General features: G+C 44.9%; 1 protein-coding gene across 1 annotated transcript in view; it reads right to left on the minus strand.

Annotated features, from left to right (window-relative positions):
• SLC30A9 (solute carrier family 30 member 9) overlaps positions 1–11,150 on the minus strand; it is a 33,091-nt gene extending 21,941 nt beyond the window's left edge. Inside the window, exons 1-2 of the mRNA XM_083754989.1 lie at positions 10,798–11,150; positions 6,234–6,407 (exon numbers count right to left, since the gene is read on the minus strand). Of these exons, the coding sequence (XP_083611115.1) occupies positions 6,234–6,407; positions 10,798–10,915 (292 nt within the window). The 5' untranslated portion in view covers positions 10,916–11,150. The remainder of the gene's footprint in view (positions 1–6,233; positions 6,408–10,797) is intronic.
• Between the last annotated feature and the right edge of the window lie 6,016 nt (positions 11,151–17,166).

Raw genomic sequence — 17,166 nt, forward strand, 5'->3', positions numbered from 1 at the left:
TTAAAAAACAACAATTAATTATTAGTCGGAGTAAATCCTACTTACTGCTTTCCAAGACAAAGACAGAAAGCCATGGGGTGGGGGTGGGGAGGAGTACATATTTGAAATTGCCATTGTTGCTTAAAGGGGAAAAAATAATACATGTGTTAGCCCACTGCTTAAATTTGGCCTTTTGCGACACTTGATTTTTTAAAAAAATAATTTTTATTGAATGATTTTATGTTCCAAAAAACAATACAACCATACTACCACTAAATATAATTAAGAAATAAAAATTACATACATCAATATTTAGTTTGTTATTTGTTAATTACCGTCTTATTTCCTCCCAAACATTCCATACAAAAACACACATATGTGCAGACACCCACACCCGCACACAAAATGATAATAATGAAAGTAAATATTATTCCCCTTTTATCTTCCAAAATCTTTTCTTCATGGTGGAGACGGCTCAATTGACTAGTAAACTCAGAGGAAACTCAAAGCAAAAATTTGCAGAAAAATGGGATGGTTATAGAAGATATGTTCAAAAAAACAATAATAGTTTTGACTGTGCTAGTGTTTGAGTGATAAAGGAACTAAAAGGAGGTTGATAACAATTAAGGATTTATTATGTTTTCAGAATGTATTGAAAAAGTTATATAGAAAGGTTTATTGTTTTGTGTACATTTGATTGTAAGATAAAATATATACAAAGGGACTTGACAGGAAGTCAAAGTTGTTGTTGCTTTGGCGACATCTGAAATAATTGAAAGCAGACACCTAACTTCTGGTTTTCAAAAAGTGTTATAAATCCAAGCACATTTAAGCTAAACATTTTATTTAGAAGGATTTACACCCTGCCTTCCCTACAAGGCGTTCAAAGCAGTGTGCATGGTTTCCCCCACCTCCATTTAATCTCACAACAGCCTTGCGAGGTGGGTGAGGATGAGAGTGCCATAGGTGTTCCCCACTAGGAACAGAATCTGCCTTGCCTGCAGATGGTCCCGTGCACATCTCTGTCTTAATTAAGTATATCAACGGAATCAAGTTCTTATGACTTCAATAACAACAGCCAATATACTGAAGCTTTATTCTCTGGCGTTTGGATGCCCGCCAGACATCCGCTACCAGTAAAAGAGAAGCTAATTTTACTGAAACTGAAGACATTAGGATTAGCCTTCCGAACCTGACAACGCTACAAAGGGAGCTGTGTTTTTATTAAGAGAAGGCTTGGCAAGTGGCTTGAATTATTCAAAAGTTAAGTATTATTAAAGCACTCTTGGTCTATGCAACTTTGGGGTTTTTTTTTTTTAAGAATCAAACAATTAGTTCCTCCTGCCTTAATTTACAAAAAAAGGGGGGCAGGGATAAAGTAAATTGCTTCCTTAGGAGAAGGAAACTCTGGATAATGGCTTTCCATTTATAATGTATACAGAGAAGGCCTAATGAATACACAGCAGCAACTTCTTTTTTGATACACTTAAAAACAGACTCCAGCAAAAGCTGTTTCAAAGTTACGCCTGTCTGCCCCCTTCCTCCTTATCTTCAGAGCCCTGGGCTGGCAGGCTGTATTTATACTGATATAGTACCTTGGCAAGGTCACAGTTTCTCCAAGGTTTGCCGAAAGTCGCTGCCTGTAGCAATGATTCCTCCTTTCCTTTCCCCTCCCGTCGCCCGTTGTAAAATGGACACACGGTGGAATTATTTAATAAAAAGGTTAAGCCATAAACTGTGATCAGGGGGAAATAATCACATCTCAAATGTCAAGATTTACTACTGGAGATTCAGGCAGCGTTATGTGCCCTTTAAAATATATATATATACTGGGTAACAGTGGCCAGGAGGCCTGACGAAAACACAGTGCTTGGAATTAAGCAGAAACTGACCTATTCCCTGTTCTGTGGGTCAAGATGATACTGTTTAAAGCCTTGAGCAAATTATTCTGTAGAATATGGATATACCACTGCAGGGGCTGGGAGGACAAGCCATAGTTCAGTGGTGGTATTATTATTAAATTTATGAATCACGCTTCCTACAAAGCCTCTCAAATGACTTCGCAATACAATAGAGACATACAGTGGTACCTCGGGTTAAGTACTTAATTCGTTCCGGAGGTCTGTTCTTAACCTGAAACTGTTCTTAACCTGAAGCACCACTTTAGCTAATGGGGCCTCCTGCTGCCGCCGGAGCACGATTTCTGTTCTCATCCTGAAGCAAAGTTCTTAACCTGAGGTACTATTTCTGGGTTAGCGGAGTCTGTAACCTGAAGCGTAACCTGAAGTGTATGTATCCCAAGGTACTACTGTATATAAAATAAATGCATATATAAAAGCAATTTCAACGACAAACCTGCTGACATGCCGTGGGCCACCTAGAATCAGAGAATCATAGAGTTGGAAGAGACCACAAGGGCCATCGAGTCCAACCCCCTGCCAAGCAGGAAACACCATCAGAGCACTCCTGGCATATGGTTGTCAAGCCTCTGCTTAAAGACCTCCAAAGAAGGAGACTCCACCACACTCCGTGGCAGCAAATTCCACTGTCGAACAGCTCTTACTGTCAGGAAGTTCTTCCTAATGTTTAGGTGGAATCTTCTTTCTTGTGGTTTGGATCCATTGCTACGTGTCCGCTTCTCTGGAGCAGCAGAAAACAACCTTTCTCCCTCCTCTATGTGACATCCTTTTATATATTTGAACATGGCTATCATATCACCCCTTAACCTCCTCTTCTCCAGGCTAAACATGCCCAGCTCCCTTAGCCGTTCCTCATAAGGCATCGTTTCCAGGCCTTTGACCATTTTGGTTGCCCTCCTCTGGACACGTTCCAGTTTGTCAGTGTCCTTCTTGAACTGTGGTGCCCAGAACTGGACACAGTACTCCAGGTGAGGTCTGACCAGAGCAGAATACAGTGGCACTATTACTTCCCTTGATCTAGATGCTATACTCCTATTGATGCAGCCCAGAATTGCATTGGATGAAGCTTGTGGCCGACAGATCAGAGTTTGGGGAGCTCTGCTCTAAAACACACTCAGCTCTTCCTTGAAGTTATATCAAGGAAGGGCTTGATATATCACTGAAGGGGAAAGTTGGGAATCATGGGGAAGTTGGGATTGATGCCCAAGACTCCTGATCTTCTCCTCTCCTTGAGGAATTCTGAAAAGCTTTAGAGCAGGGATGGGGGAACTAGTGCCAGAGAGAGGCTGCTGGGAGTCCAACTCCCATCAGCCCTCAGCTGGCATGGGAACTGGGGTTGATAAGAACTGGGAGTCCAACAGCTGGAGCTGGGTAAAAGATTGGCAAATTTCCTGAAACTGGTATGGGGTTCAGATCGCGATACCAGTTTCAGACAATAGATCACGCCAGCTCGAATTGCCTGCAGGTGACCACCTCTCCCGGTATGCCCCACGGAGGACCTTAAGGTCCATAAATAGCAACACCCTAGTGGTCCTGGGCCCTAAGGAAGTTAGATTAGCTTCAACCAGAGCCAGGGCCTTTTCAACTCTGGCTCCGGCCTGGTGAAACGCTCTGCCTCATGAGACCAAGGATATGATTTCTTTCCGCAGGGCCTGTAAGACAGAGTTGTTCTACCTGGCCTTTGGCTTGGAATCAACTTGATTTCCTTTTTCCTTTCTCCTTCTGTGATGGAACTCCTATTTGGGGACTTCCCTGGCTTTTTCTGGCCCACGTAGGATCCGTCTGGATAGTTGGCCCTGGTGAAGATTTGACGTTTTCATCCCCAAAAAAGTTTTTGATTTGAGTTTCTACTGAAATGAGGCTGCATTTTAATGTTGTATTTTAATCTTATTTTTAAGTTGTATTTTAATCAATTGTTTTTATACCTGGTGTTAGCCGCCCTGAGCCCAGTCTTGGCTGGGGAGGGAGGGGTATAAATAAAATTTGTTATTATTATTATTGTTATTATTATTAAAGGCACAGGCAAGCAGGCAGGCAGACGGAGCCTGAGAAGTTTCTGGGTGAGGACCTTATTGGGCTCCGTCTACTTGCCTGCCTGCACCTTTGAGGAAGCCCCCTGTCCCCCCCAGCTCATGCAAGCCGGAGAGATATGGGGGCCCGCTCAGCTGAGGGGCAGGAGGCGTCCCACTCCCCCAGCTGAGCTGTTTAACAAAACCCCAATGCCTCTGTGGCTCATGTGAGCTAGAGAGGCGTTGTGGCTTGGATTGAGCGATGGATCTGGGCTGCTGCTTCTTCCTCTAAGGGGGCAAGGAAAAAACAGCCAAGATACATTCTAGACATCATGCTAAATCAGCATATTGCGGTATTCATCTGACTTTTAGAAGACACCTGAAGGGTGTTTTTAATGTTTAGGGAAGTTTTTAATGTTTGATGTTTTATTGTGTTTTTATTATTCTGGTGGGAGCCGCCCAGAGTGGCTGGGGAAACCCAGCCAGATGGGCGGGTATAATAATAATAATCATCATCATCATCATCATCATCAACATCTGTTGATATAACACAATGTTGAAAACCAGATATTGCCCAGCTCTACCAACATAGGTTGTCAATTCCTGCTTCAGACCTGTCTTTTATTTACGCTTGTTTATTTCTCTTCTGTTTCTAAGTCACTTTGAGTCATTTTTATGAGAAGCAACTACAGTGGTACCTCGGGTTACAGACATCTCGGGTTACAGACACTTCAGGTTACAGACTCCACTAACCCGGAAGTAGTACCTCGGGTTAAGAACTTTACCTCAGGATGAGAACAGAAATTATGCAGCGGCAACACAGCAACAGCGGGAGGCCCCATTAGCTAAAGTGTTACATCAGGTTAAGAACAGTTTCAGGTTAAGAACGGACCTCCGGAACGAATTAAGTTCTTAACCAGAGGTACCACTGTAATAAATACTACTACAAATTGAACTGCATGTTTCCGTGGATTGCATCTCAGCTAGTCTTTTATTTGTGTTTGTGTCCACCGAGCGTACATAAAAGTAGGGCCTCAGCTGAAGAATCTTGGCAAACTGCAGAGGATTCTGGAACATGTTCTAAAGCAGCCTTCTCCAAGCTGGTATCCTCTAGGTCTTTTGGATTATAGCTGTCCTGGCTAGGACGGAGGAGAAGGGTAGCCCAACAATTGTTGCTGGACCTTGGAAACAGAGTACAGCCAAGATGTTGCAGTCCAACCACTTCTGGGGACTCAAGCTTGAAGAACACTGCTCCAGAGGGTGCGCCCAATTTATGTGGGAATTGGGCAAGAGCTCCTTATGGAAGCCATTTCCTTAATCTGCCATTTTACCTTCAGAAACAGCTGCCTTGCAAGAACTAATTTAAACCAGGGCCAGAAAAAACTGAAACCAACAGGCTTTAATTCCAAGCAAGCACATTTAGAATCTGAACATTTAGAATAATGGGGGAGTCTGGAATGCCCATTTCAAGCCAATCGACAACATAACAATACTTAAGCAGCAGCTTTAGAAGCTTTTGTTCTCACTTGGCAATCATCTTCACATCAAGCTGTGGTTCAGCAACAGACCGTGGCTTAAATGCCTTGCGGAATCATTTGAATTAATCGCACACATACAGCAGATGTGCGAGGTTATTACAAACTGTCTCTACAGTCATTGGGTTATTTTGATTGGGGTTTTTTAAGACACTCGGAAATATAACCAGAAATATTGCCACTGCATGCACAAATTAATTAGAGGTACACACAGAAGGGGGAGGGAAATGCTTTGGAACACTTTGGTAATTGAGACAGGATGTCAACTGACCCTAAACTTCTTTGGGAACAACCACTCTCCAAGATTTACTTCAGTAAGGCCTAGTACGCAGGCTGCTTTGAAGCGAGATTCATCCCTTGCAAATTTACCCCCTGCCCACACCCCCAATTAAAATCTACAAACCATTAAAATACCGTATTTTTTGCTCTATAAGACTCGCTTTTCCTTCCTAAAAAGTAAGAGGAAATGTGTGTGCATCTTATGGAGCAAATGCAGGCTGTGCAGCTATCCCAGAAACAAGAACACCAAGAGGGATTGCTGCTTTCACTGTGCAGCGATCCCTCTTGCTGTTCTGGCTTCTGAGATTCAGAATCCCCCCCCCTTGTTTTCCTCCTCCCAAAACTAGGTGCATCTTGTGGTCTGGTGTGTCTTACAGAGCGAAAAATACGGTAGCTCTAGTACACTATCCCGCAGGAGAATTAAAGATTGCAACCAAAGCAAGCTCAGGGCTGAAAGCTGGCAACTCTGCTAATTTCTGCAAGAAGAAATGTTAAGCCACGGTGGTGCCTACCTGTTGCTGTTTTCTGCACACTGCCTTCAGCAGCTGAGGAGCTTGCATGTTGTGCCCCACTGTGGTCCTTCTGACCATCGGAGGTATAAACTCTTACTTGGCTTGAATGAACCGGCAGACGACTCCCTGGCAGCACAGGCAAGAGGCTGCCAAATTTAAGGGGCACTTGCCACCCTGAAGGAAATGGGAAAGAAAACAGCTTGGGTACTTTGAGATGGCAACAGCAGCAGCAACAAAAAGCACCAAGGAAAAAGCACAGAGAACAGCCAGATAATGGTTTGCAAACTGTTCAGGACACATAACTCAAATATTTCTCAAGTAGATCCCTTAGACTGGTATTCAACTAGGTTTTAGAACATCCACTGAAATTAATGGACATGACTCAGTCAGGTCCACTATTTTCAATAGGTCTACTTTGAGTAAGACTCAGCTGAACCCCAACCATAGAACATAAAATTCAATACAACATAGATTACTTTATTATACTCTCACTAAGAGGCTACTTTGAGATTAGCTGCTGCCACAGTAAGCCCTGCTGGAAGGAATTATAGGTTTGTAAATAGCCACTTGACAAGTAAGATGTACCTGTAGACAAACAGGATCAGATGTTTTTAATTAGCTGAAATAAGGTTGGTCCTTTTATCTTCCAGGCCGCTGAGGAGCCCCCAATGCTTAGCATTGGTATGAGTTGCCCAGGCAGGCTAGTACAAATTGATGTGCACTAATAATGTCTTTGGACTTTCTTGCAAGGCTGGGGTATTGTCATGAACTTAAGAGGAATATAGCAACATGAGGTTAATTGGGATGCTGGATTTGACTCAAAGCAGCTGGACTACCTACGCAAAATTTCAAGACTTCATGGCAAAACAGAGCAGTCAAGTGACCCTTCTATATATCGTTCTTGACAGAAAATTAGAACTTAAAATAAGAAGACCGCCAGGAGCCTAGCAAAGGACTGCTAAAAGCCAGGCCTTTGGTTGATCTGATTGACATCCTATGCCTTTTTAAAAATGTGGTTCTTTTTTTTTGGGGGGGGGGAGGGTATTTGTTGTTTTTATTTTGATTATATATACTGTGGTTTTTATGTTGATCTTTTCTGTGAACTGCCCTGAGACCTCCAGGTATAGGGCGGTATATAAATTCCAACAACAACAGCAAAAACAAGGAAGCTCATGAAGGACCAGAAAGCAATTATACACATGACACAATGTAAGCCATAGGATGTGGCCCAAAAATAGGGTAAAGGGAAACATTAGTAACTACATAGTATTATTAGGCTCTTCAAGAATGCAAGCTAACTGAGATGCAGCAGAGAAAGCAGTATTATAACAAGTCAGAGCAGTGGTCCAACTAGCTCAATATCATCCAGACCAGCCTTTCTCAACCTGTGGGTCCCCAGATGTTGTTGAACTACAACTCCCATCACCCCTAGCTAGCAAGGCCAGAGCTCAGGGCTGATGGGAGTTGCAGTCCAACAACATTTGGGGACCCACAGATTGAGAACTGCTGACTAGACTGACTGGCAATGGCTCTCCAAGGTTTCAGGCAGGGGTCTCTCTCAGCCCAACTTGGAGATGCTGGGGATAATAATAATAATGATGATAATTTTATTATTTATACCCCGCCCAGATGCTATAACTGGACTATGGCCTTCCCCAAATATAACATTAAAATTTTAAACTCAGCTATATTTAGAGGGCACTGGGCCACAGGGTCTCAGAAATAGCAAAGCAAGGCCATTTACCCAGATGCACAGGGCAAAATGCAAGAGACCTGAGGCACCCACATCCACATGCAAAAGCCCCTAATAGGGAGGACTGGCCAATGCGTCAGGAGGAAAAGGTAGGGGGCTGATCCCTGGCATCAGCTGCCCAAGGTGAATGCCTCATTCAGCCCAACAATGGGGATAGCCCTGTCTATGTGGGGCTGCTACCTGCCCAGCTTCTAAATTGGGATTACCAACTGATCCGCTGGCTCCTTGAGCATGCATACTAAACAAACATACAGGTCCTGTTCCTCTCAATCTCACTCTGATATACCGGTAGTTAATGAAATAGTTTAGTACAACATTTGATTCAGAATATTTTCCCCCCGTTTTCCTCCTCTAAAACTAAGTGCGTCTTATGGTGCGAAAAATACAGTATAAACTGCTGTCAAAACTCAACCTCAGGGATAAGTAGTTACCACCTCTAAACACACACACACACACATTTGCCTATTTATCTATATTAGAATTTGTATTCTTCTCTCCTTCTGGTGCTTACACAACTATCATGGTAGCTTGCAATAATTAAAAGCAACCATAATGCGCAGTTGTTTTTGTTTTGTTTTTAAAGAAAAACCAGTGCTGAGATTAAAACAAAAGTATCGGATAAAAATGTATGCATCCACTAAAACAAACACTATAGAGAAGGGCCTCTCTGTCAGACCGTAGGGTGCAGGCAGGCTGGCATGCAAGACGGCAGTCCCTAAAATTTACCAAGCCACTCAGAGCTTTAAAACATCATCGCCAATGCTTTTAATTGTGCCCCAAAACAAACAGGTAGAATAAAGAGATTGCTTGTGTACTGTGTACTAAATATGAAAATTAATGTACCACTGGGCAAGTTACTATAGTTATTTATTCTTCTTCTATTTACATAAAAACCAATAAAAATATTTGGACCAAAGAAAAAGATATCAGGGTTCTAACTTGCTAACAAGCCATGCTCACTGTCTGCTACCCTTTTACTCTCAAGGGCACATATGTAGCTGCAGTTACTCAATGGGGTTAAATAGGGCCATACTGAGAGGGACTTCCACATCATTTATAGGTTGCACTAGAGAATTTTGGGGCTTGACAGACCTGCTGAATCTGAACTCAAATTGAACCCGCTGGAAAAATGTAAAGTGACATGCCATGATGGGTGCAGAGTAATCTCAAGCGGCTGAGGGTAGGGTAACAACAGTGGATCAGACTAGCGAAAGAGATGTAACAGATGTAGGGAAACAAACACTGATTTATTGCAGCCTAATAACAGTGAGAGCTGGACCATATAGAAGGCTGATCACCGAAGAATTGATGCTTTTGAATTATGGTGCTGGAGGAGACTCCTGAGAGTCCAATGGACTGCAAGAAGATCAAACCTATCCATTCTGAAGGAAATCAGCCCTGAGTGCTCACTGGAAGGACAGATCCTGAAGCTGAGGCTCCAATACTTTGGCCACCTCATGAGACCCTGATGTTGGGAAAGATGGAGGGCACATGGAGAAGGGGACGACAGAGGACGAGATGGTTGGACAGTGTTCCCGAAGCTACCAGCATGAGTTTGACCAAACTGTGGGAGGCAGTGGAAGACAGGAGTGCCTGGCGTGCTCTGGTCCATGGGGTCACGAAGAGTCGGACACGACTAAACAAACAACAACAATATAACAGCCTTACATACAAAAGTCAGCCCCCCACATTCCTTCACACTCTTGCATGCTCAAGAAAGAGGATCCAGGATACAGCTGCACAGATGAAAAAGCAGGACTAGGCAGGCAGGAGCAGAATCCACCCACTATGGCAGGAGTGACCAAGCAGGGGGTGCAGGTTCAGCCCCCTACAATCATAAAAGGGACCCCTGAGGGTCATCTACTCTAACCCGCTGCAATGCAAGGGGTTCACCACTTCACTTTCCCATGTGAAAGTAAAAGGCTGCTATCCACCAGTGGAAAGCACTGCACATGGGGGAGAAGCACTGTGTCACAGCCCTCTGTGCCTCCAGCCCAAACACTGGATGGCCTGGTCCTTTGCTGACAGCGACCCCAAAAGTCCTCCCTCTGCCCACCCCACCTTGTGCACCTTGCTAGCGAGTAACATTGATGGTACGTCCCCCTCACACACACAAAAATTATTCTGAACCACTTCATATAACTTAACTTCAGTAATCATCACAACGACCCTGAATGGTAGGCCTGCACTGCTCACAGCATTAACAGATTCAGGACTGGCAGTGCTGATAACAACTATATGCCACCATCGCAGCCTGTTAAATGCTGAGGGCGGCCAACAAGCCCCAGGACCATAGCTGTCAACGTTTCCCTTTTTTTCAGGGAAATTCCCTTATTCCGAATAGGATTCCTCGCAAGAAAAGGGGAAAGTTGACAGCTATGCCCAGGACATGAGCAGCTGATGTAGGTTCTTTCTCTCTCCACACACACACACACACACCAGGGGGTTGGGCTAGATGACCCTGGGGGTCCATTCCAATTCTATGTGGTACCTCAAACAGACTTTTTAAAAACGGCTATCGCGGCCCTAGAGCAGCAGCCTAAAAACCCAGGGTCGTGGGTTCGAGTCCTGCGTTGGGCAAAAATTCCTGCGCTGAAGGGGGTTGGGCTAGATGACCCTCGGGGTCCATTCCAATTCTATGTGGCATCTCAAACAGACTTTTTAAAAACGGCTATCGCGGCCCTGGAGCAGCAGCCTCTTCATCCCAGGGTCGTGGGTTCGAGTCCCGCGTTGGGTAGAAGAACCTGCGTTTTAAAGGGGACTGGAATGGATGACCCTCGGGGTCCCTCGCAACCCTTCGAGCCTACTCACCGCGGCAGCCTGCCCGGGCGAGCGGTCCCCCCGCCTGGCCTCGGCCCCTCCGCCGCAGCAGGTGGAGCTGGTAGAAGCAGCCCCAGCCCCTCCGCTGGGCGGCCAGGGCCGGCAGCATCCTCCGCGGGGTCCTCCTCCTCCGGGCGCAGCGAGAGGCGAGAGGCGACAAGGAAAGAGCGGCCGCGCCGAGCTCCTCATTCACGCGCCCGGCCCCCGCCGGACACCGGCTCCGGAGCCGACTCCATCGGCCCAGGCTCTGAGCGGCAGGATCCGGATGCGGAACAGGGCCGCTCTGTAGCCTCGTCGCGCGCCTCTATGGTCCGTCCTCGGCCGACGGGCACCAGGACGCATGCGCTCCGGGATAAAGCGGAGAAGCGGAATGGGGGGGGACTCAAAAGATCCACCGCGCACGCGTAACCTCCACGTGGGAAAAAGGGGGCAGGAGGAGGGAGGGAGTCCCCGCCTTGCGCTGCAGTGAACGTGGGAACGTGTTCGGGACGGTGTGGAAGAGGGCGGCCCGTTCTTCCTCCTCTATTACAATTAGCTGTATGTTTTGAATAGGGTTTTTTTGGGTATTTATTTCATAAAATTTATACACCGCTTGATTGTGTAAAAAAACAAGAGGCTTACGAAACAAAGCAGTAAATCAAGAAAAAATTATAATCCTACTTTAGAACAGAAAAGTTAAAATACTAAAAGAGATTCAAATTATTTCTGCATATATTTTTACATTATTGGTGTTTATTTTATAAAACTTATTTTTTTATTATTTTACTTATTTACTTATTTTATTATGTTTTTACATATGTTGGAAGCTGCCCAGAGTGGCTGGGGCAACGCAGTAAGATGTGGGAGTATAAATAGTAAAGTTATCATTATGGAATAGGGTGTCCCTTTTTTCATTGGGACACCTGCTTCTTGGAAGAAAAGCAATGACAGACAGCATCTTAAAAAGCAGAGACATCACCCTGCCAACAAAGATCCGTATAGTTAAAGCTATGGTTTTCCCAGTAGTGATGTATGGAAGTGAGAGATGGACCATCAAGAAGGCTGATTGCCGAAGAATTGATGCTTTGAATTCTGGTGCTGGAGGAGACTCTTGAGAGTCCCATGGACTGCAAGAAGATCAAACCTCTCCATTCTGAAGGAAATCAGCCCTGAGTGCTCACTGGAAGGACAGATCCTGAAGCTGAATACTTTGTCCACCTCATGAGAAGAGAAGACTCCCTGGAAAAGACCCTGATGTTGGGAAAGATGAGGGCACAAGGAGAAGGGGGCGACAGAGGACGAGATGGTGGGACAGTGTTCTCGAAGCTACCCGCATATGTCTGACCCAACTGCGGGAGGCAGTGGAAGACAGGAGTGCCTGGCGTGCTCTGGTCCATGGGGTCAGAAAGAGTCGGACACGACTAAAGGACAACATTTTCATTGGAGAAATGTTGGAGGGTATGTAGGACACATGATACTGCTTTCACACTGTGGTTGTAAAAAGTACGTATTTTAAGAGGAAGTATCAGCAGGTTTGATAATAATATTTTGGTTTATAATTTTTAAGGTATCAGCAGGTTTGGGGGAGCCCCAAGGTTTCCAGAAGCACGCACGCGTGCGTGCACACACACAAATATAAATAGAGAAAAATCCCTAAAGTGGGAGATCGGGCAAAACAACTCAATGAACATGCTCAATGGGAATGCAGTACTGACTGTCGGAGCAGGAGGAAAACTAGGGTAATGGGATGGAGTGGAGTAGCTGAAATCCTGAACAGCTGCAGGATTGTTCTGTTCCTACTTGAAATAACATGAATACCTGCAGCGCTATAAACCAACCATTGTGATTCTGATAATTTCTTAACTAGCCTGTTCAAAATACAATAGGGGTCACTGTGGCATTTTGCGAAATGCCTTAATAAATTCAGACTGGGTGCACCTAAGTTGCTCCTTATGAAGTTTCACTTCCTGTTCCCCATGGTATCCCTATGGGATACCAAATTCCTATTCAGAAAGGGGCAGGTGGGAGAAAAGTGCTCATCCATGCCCTCCAAACACAGCTGTTTTTCGCTTAGTTGGGATTATGGATGATAGAACTTAGAAGGTACCCCAAGAGTCATCTAGTCCAACCAACTGCAATGCAGGAATCTCAACAGATGGTTCCCCATCCATTTGGAAACCATACTAGACCCTGCTTAGCTTTGCAAATGTGTTAGCAGTTTTATTTCTGCACCACTAGGGAGAAAAACAATTGAGGAGGGACAGTTGGGGGGGGGGCAAGGAGAGACAGAGGAATGCACAGGCAGATGAAAGGTTAAGCACCTCTGTCCTTCCCACTCCTAATATATTTCACATAATTCACCACTCACTGAATAGGGATTCTCTGGCAACCCAGTTCTTATGCCATTGTCTGCCACCATTGTATCCAAGTGTGCCACACACCCTGCTCTGTGAAAATGCTTCAGGGCTCTTTCATAACTTAATTATTTCAAAGTGCTTTCCACGGACAGGTAATCCTCAATAATGTTACTGATTCGAAAGTCGAAGGAGAAAAATGGTCTAGGGAAAGCGGAGTTACATGTGATAATGTACCACCAGAGGGCAGCGTTTGGGAGAAGAGAATGATTTAAATAAGATTTCTCAAAACATGCAGCCCCTAGTCTAAATGAAGCGTTGCTTAGAATTGCAGATGGGGTAGCCATTTAGGTATTGCCAAAAAAGGAGGAGATGCAACGTCAAAACAGTAGGGCAAAAGAAGGCACAGATTTGCAAGAAGGAGGAGGAGGAGGTGTGAGTATGGATCCAAATTTAGAAATAATCAGCTGATTTAAATAGAAATACATTTCACTATAGTAGGGAAGATTGTGACCTGGACAGCAGACTGAGCTGTCCAGGTCTTTAAGACACACATATTTCTCAGTCTCGGTCTCTGTCTGACTTGGACTGGGCAGCCCTTCAAAAGAAAAGTCCTCTTACAGCACTCCAATTAGAGCATTGTCCGGGGGGGGGGGGGGAGATATATACCACCCCCACATAAAAATACAGGTTTCAGAGAAGGCATTACCTAAAACGGGTGCCCAAACTTTTTTTCAAAGAGGGCCAGATTTGATGAAGTGCACATGTGTGAGGGCCGACCAAAGTTGTTGAGCTTTTTTTACAATTTTACCCCAAGACATGTACTGCCACAGGGGCCGAATTTGGCCCCCAAATTGAACTTTGGACATGCCTGACCTAAAACAAGCTTGTTCCTTGGCTCAGTTTGTCACCAGATGCAGGTGGCAGAGGAGGCGGACTTCCATCCAAGGTCAACATCAGACCACATAAGGGACCTAACTATGCCCCTTCTTCAAATATATAGAATAATATTTACCCAGGCATAAACAAAACTCTGAGCAGACACAGAGTTCCTTTCCCCACCACCACTTCCACTTGTATTGTAAATAAGGCGCAGGCCTAAGTCATCACACCTTTAAGCACAACTCCCAGCTGCTTGAAAGCATCATAGCAGCACCATCCAAGAATGTTTGTTAATATTTAGAGTGCTTAGCAGCATTCTCCTGCTGTCACTAAACCTTAGGTAATGGGAAATGCAGAGGCAGCTTGCTTGGAGGAGAATGTGCCACAGCTCATTGAATTGTGTCCAGAATGTAGTAAGAAAGAAGGCAGTTCAGGATACGTGTATCAATGTACATCAGTGCACTTACATCAGCTGTGAATCTAGTATTATGCCCTTATCCTGATTCACTGTCCTTTTACTTCCCACTTCTACAAGACTGTTCCAAAAAGTCATCACAATGATTCCCGCGTCTTGCATCATCTAAGCAGCAAAGGGAAGCCAAGCTCTAATAACAGATGCTCCTTTGCAATCTAAACTGGTGTGACTATGACTGCTTACAATCTGGGGGTGAGAAGCGTATGGGGGAACAAAATTTGATTTTGACAACATCAATAAAACCAGAGATGTGACAACATAGGAGGGTGCAATTTAATTTGCGTTGAAATAAATATTAGGCATACAGAGCGTCGTGAATGAAAGAGGGTCACAATAAATTACGAGCAGAGACATTTTGCACAATCATTCCAGAAAGCCCTTGGTATTTCCAATTTCAGACCATCGAATTTATCATTTTTGCTGATTTAAGCAGAACTCCAAATAAATATGGATCTCGGCGCTTACTTTCACAGGTACTGGCATGGATAATTTACGGTTGTGATCCAATTTGTAAATCAGCAGGGGCCACTAAATTGCAGCATAAAAAAGAAAGAGCGAATGAGGTCCTTTTTCCTTTGTGTCAGCAGGCTGCGATGATTATGTTTATTAGATTTCCTTGAAAGGGTTTCACATTTTCTCAAATATGCAGGAGAACTATTTCCCCTCTGAGGCCGGCATTAGCATTTTGTGCCTCAGTCCTCGAAGACAGGGAAAGTGATGAATTTTTCAATTGGTTTTTTGAAATGTATGCTCAGCCCCTGCCAGCCAGGGTACAGCAGCAATCTGCCACCTAAAAATGGCACCGTTACCAAGGAAGGAGCAGGTCTTCTGCATGGAAATATATGGAATGTACTATGTGAACTTGATTCAGCCAAGGGCTGTGTGTGTCTGTTCTTAGGTGGGCCCAATCTGACGTATGGGGCTGGGCAGGAAGCTAAAATCCTTCTAAAACAGCTGCTTGAACTGGATTCAATACCAGTGCAGCCCCTTTCCCTGCCCAATAGCTGACAAAGGACCTTTTTAGCACCCATCTGTTTCCCGCACCAGCTAAGGCCCCACATGCACAGGCCTAGATGATGCTCTGCACATGTTCCCTTGGATCTGGTCCGTAGTATGAACAAGGTCACCCATTTTGCAGGTCAGGCCCCCATAACCAATACCAGAGTTATGAAAAACAGCCAACATGTTCGAGTTACATGAAAAATTATGCAAATATACTTCATTTGCATATGTTTCAGAGGACCTCACATGTGTTGTTTGGGATGCCAATTTCTACTTTTAGCGGAGAGTATACACAGCTCTGGGCACAGGGTAAGAAGGAAGGTTTTTCATTCTGCGGGAGGCAGTGGAGGACAGAGGTGCCTGGCGTTCTCTGGTCCATGGGGTCACGAAGAGTCGGACACGACTAAACGACTAAACAACAACAACAACAACATACACAGCTCTGGGCACAGGGTAAGAAGGAAGGTTTTTCATTCTCCAAAGGCCTTTGGCTAAGATTCAATTACCACAAAAAAACTTCTAGGAGCCCAGGGGAGGGGCTATAGATTAGCTCTGCCCCTCAACTGCTGCCCCCCTGCTGCTCAGTAACGTAAAGGTAAAGGTACCCCTGCCCGTACGGGCCAGTCTTGCCAGACTCTGGGGTTGGTGCGCCCATCTCACTCAAGAGGCCGGGGGCCAGCGCTGTCCGGAGACACTTCCGGGTCATGTGGCCAGCGTGACATCGCTGCTCTGGCCAGAGCCAGAGCCAGACACGGAAACGCCGTTTACCTTCCCGCTGGTAAGCGGTCCCTATTTATCTACTTGCACCCGGAGGTGCTTTCGAACTGCTAGGTTGGCAGGCGCTGGGACTGAACGACGGGAGCGCACCCCGCCGCAGGGATTCGAACCGCCGACCTTTCGATCGACAAGTCCTAGGCGCTGAGGCTTTAACCCACAGCGCCACCTGCGTCCCCTGCTGCTCAGTACACCTCTTTGAAACTGGAGGGGACTTTTAGAAGCTGTTTGCAACAGACCTGCAAGACCCTTGGCTGGAACCTAAACAGATCTTTGCACCCCAACGTTTATATAGAAGGCTATAAAATTTAGAACACTAATGGAATTGAGTTAGCTGTAAATCCTGATGTTTAAAATCATATTCAGGAACCAGTTGTCTTGATTAAGTGATCGTTCTGGGAGGGGTATAATCCTGAGAGCTCTGAAAAACAGTCTTCCAAGAGATCCAAAGATAGATAGATAGATAGATAGATGATAGATAGATAGATAGATAGATAGATAGATAGATATAGATATAGATGATAGACAGACAGACAGACAGACAGACAGACGATGATAGATAGATAGATAGATAGATAGATAGATAGATAGATAGATAGATAGATAGATATGCCATACAAACTCTGACTTTGCAAGCGTGATCATTGAGCATTGTGGGTGAGGACTGGATGCAGCAGCCCATCGGCAAAGCTATGTTTATTGAGATTCATAAGAATGCAGATGTACATTCCTGAGTGACCAGTTATGTGTGTTTTGTTGCCTGCAGTTGCAGCTGGATTGGGGTGAGGTCTCTGTTGTGTTTCTTTTCCTCTAATGGAATTATACTCCAAGCCTCGGGATTCAACATACAACTACAAATAACGTTAAAATAGGTTCAGACATTTCATTCCAGGC

This window comes from Podarcis gaigeae (genome assembly GCF_964106915.1).
Source record: "Podarcis gaigeae genome assembly, chromosome: 9".
Classification (NCBI taxonomy): Eukaryota; Metazoa; Chordata; class Lepidosauria; order Squamata; family Lacertidae; genus Podarcis; species Podarcis gaigeae.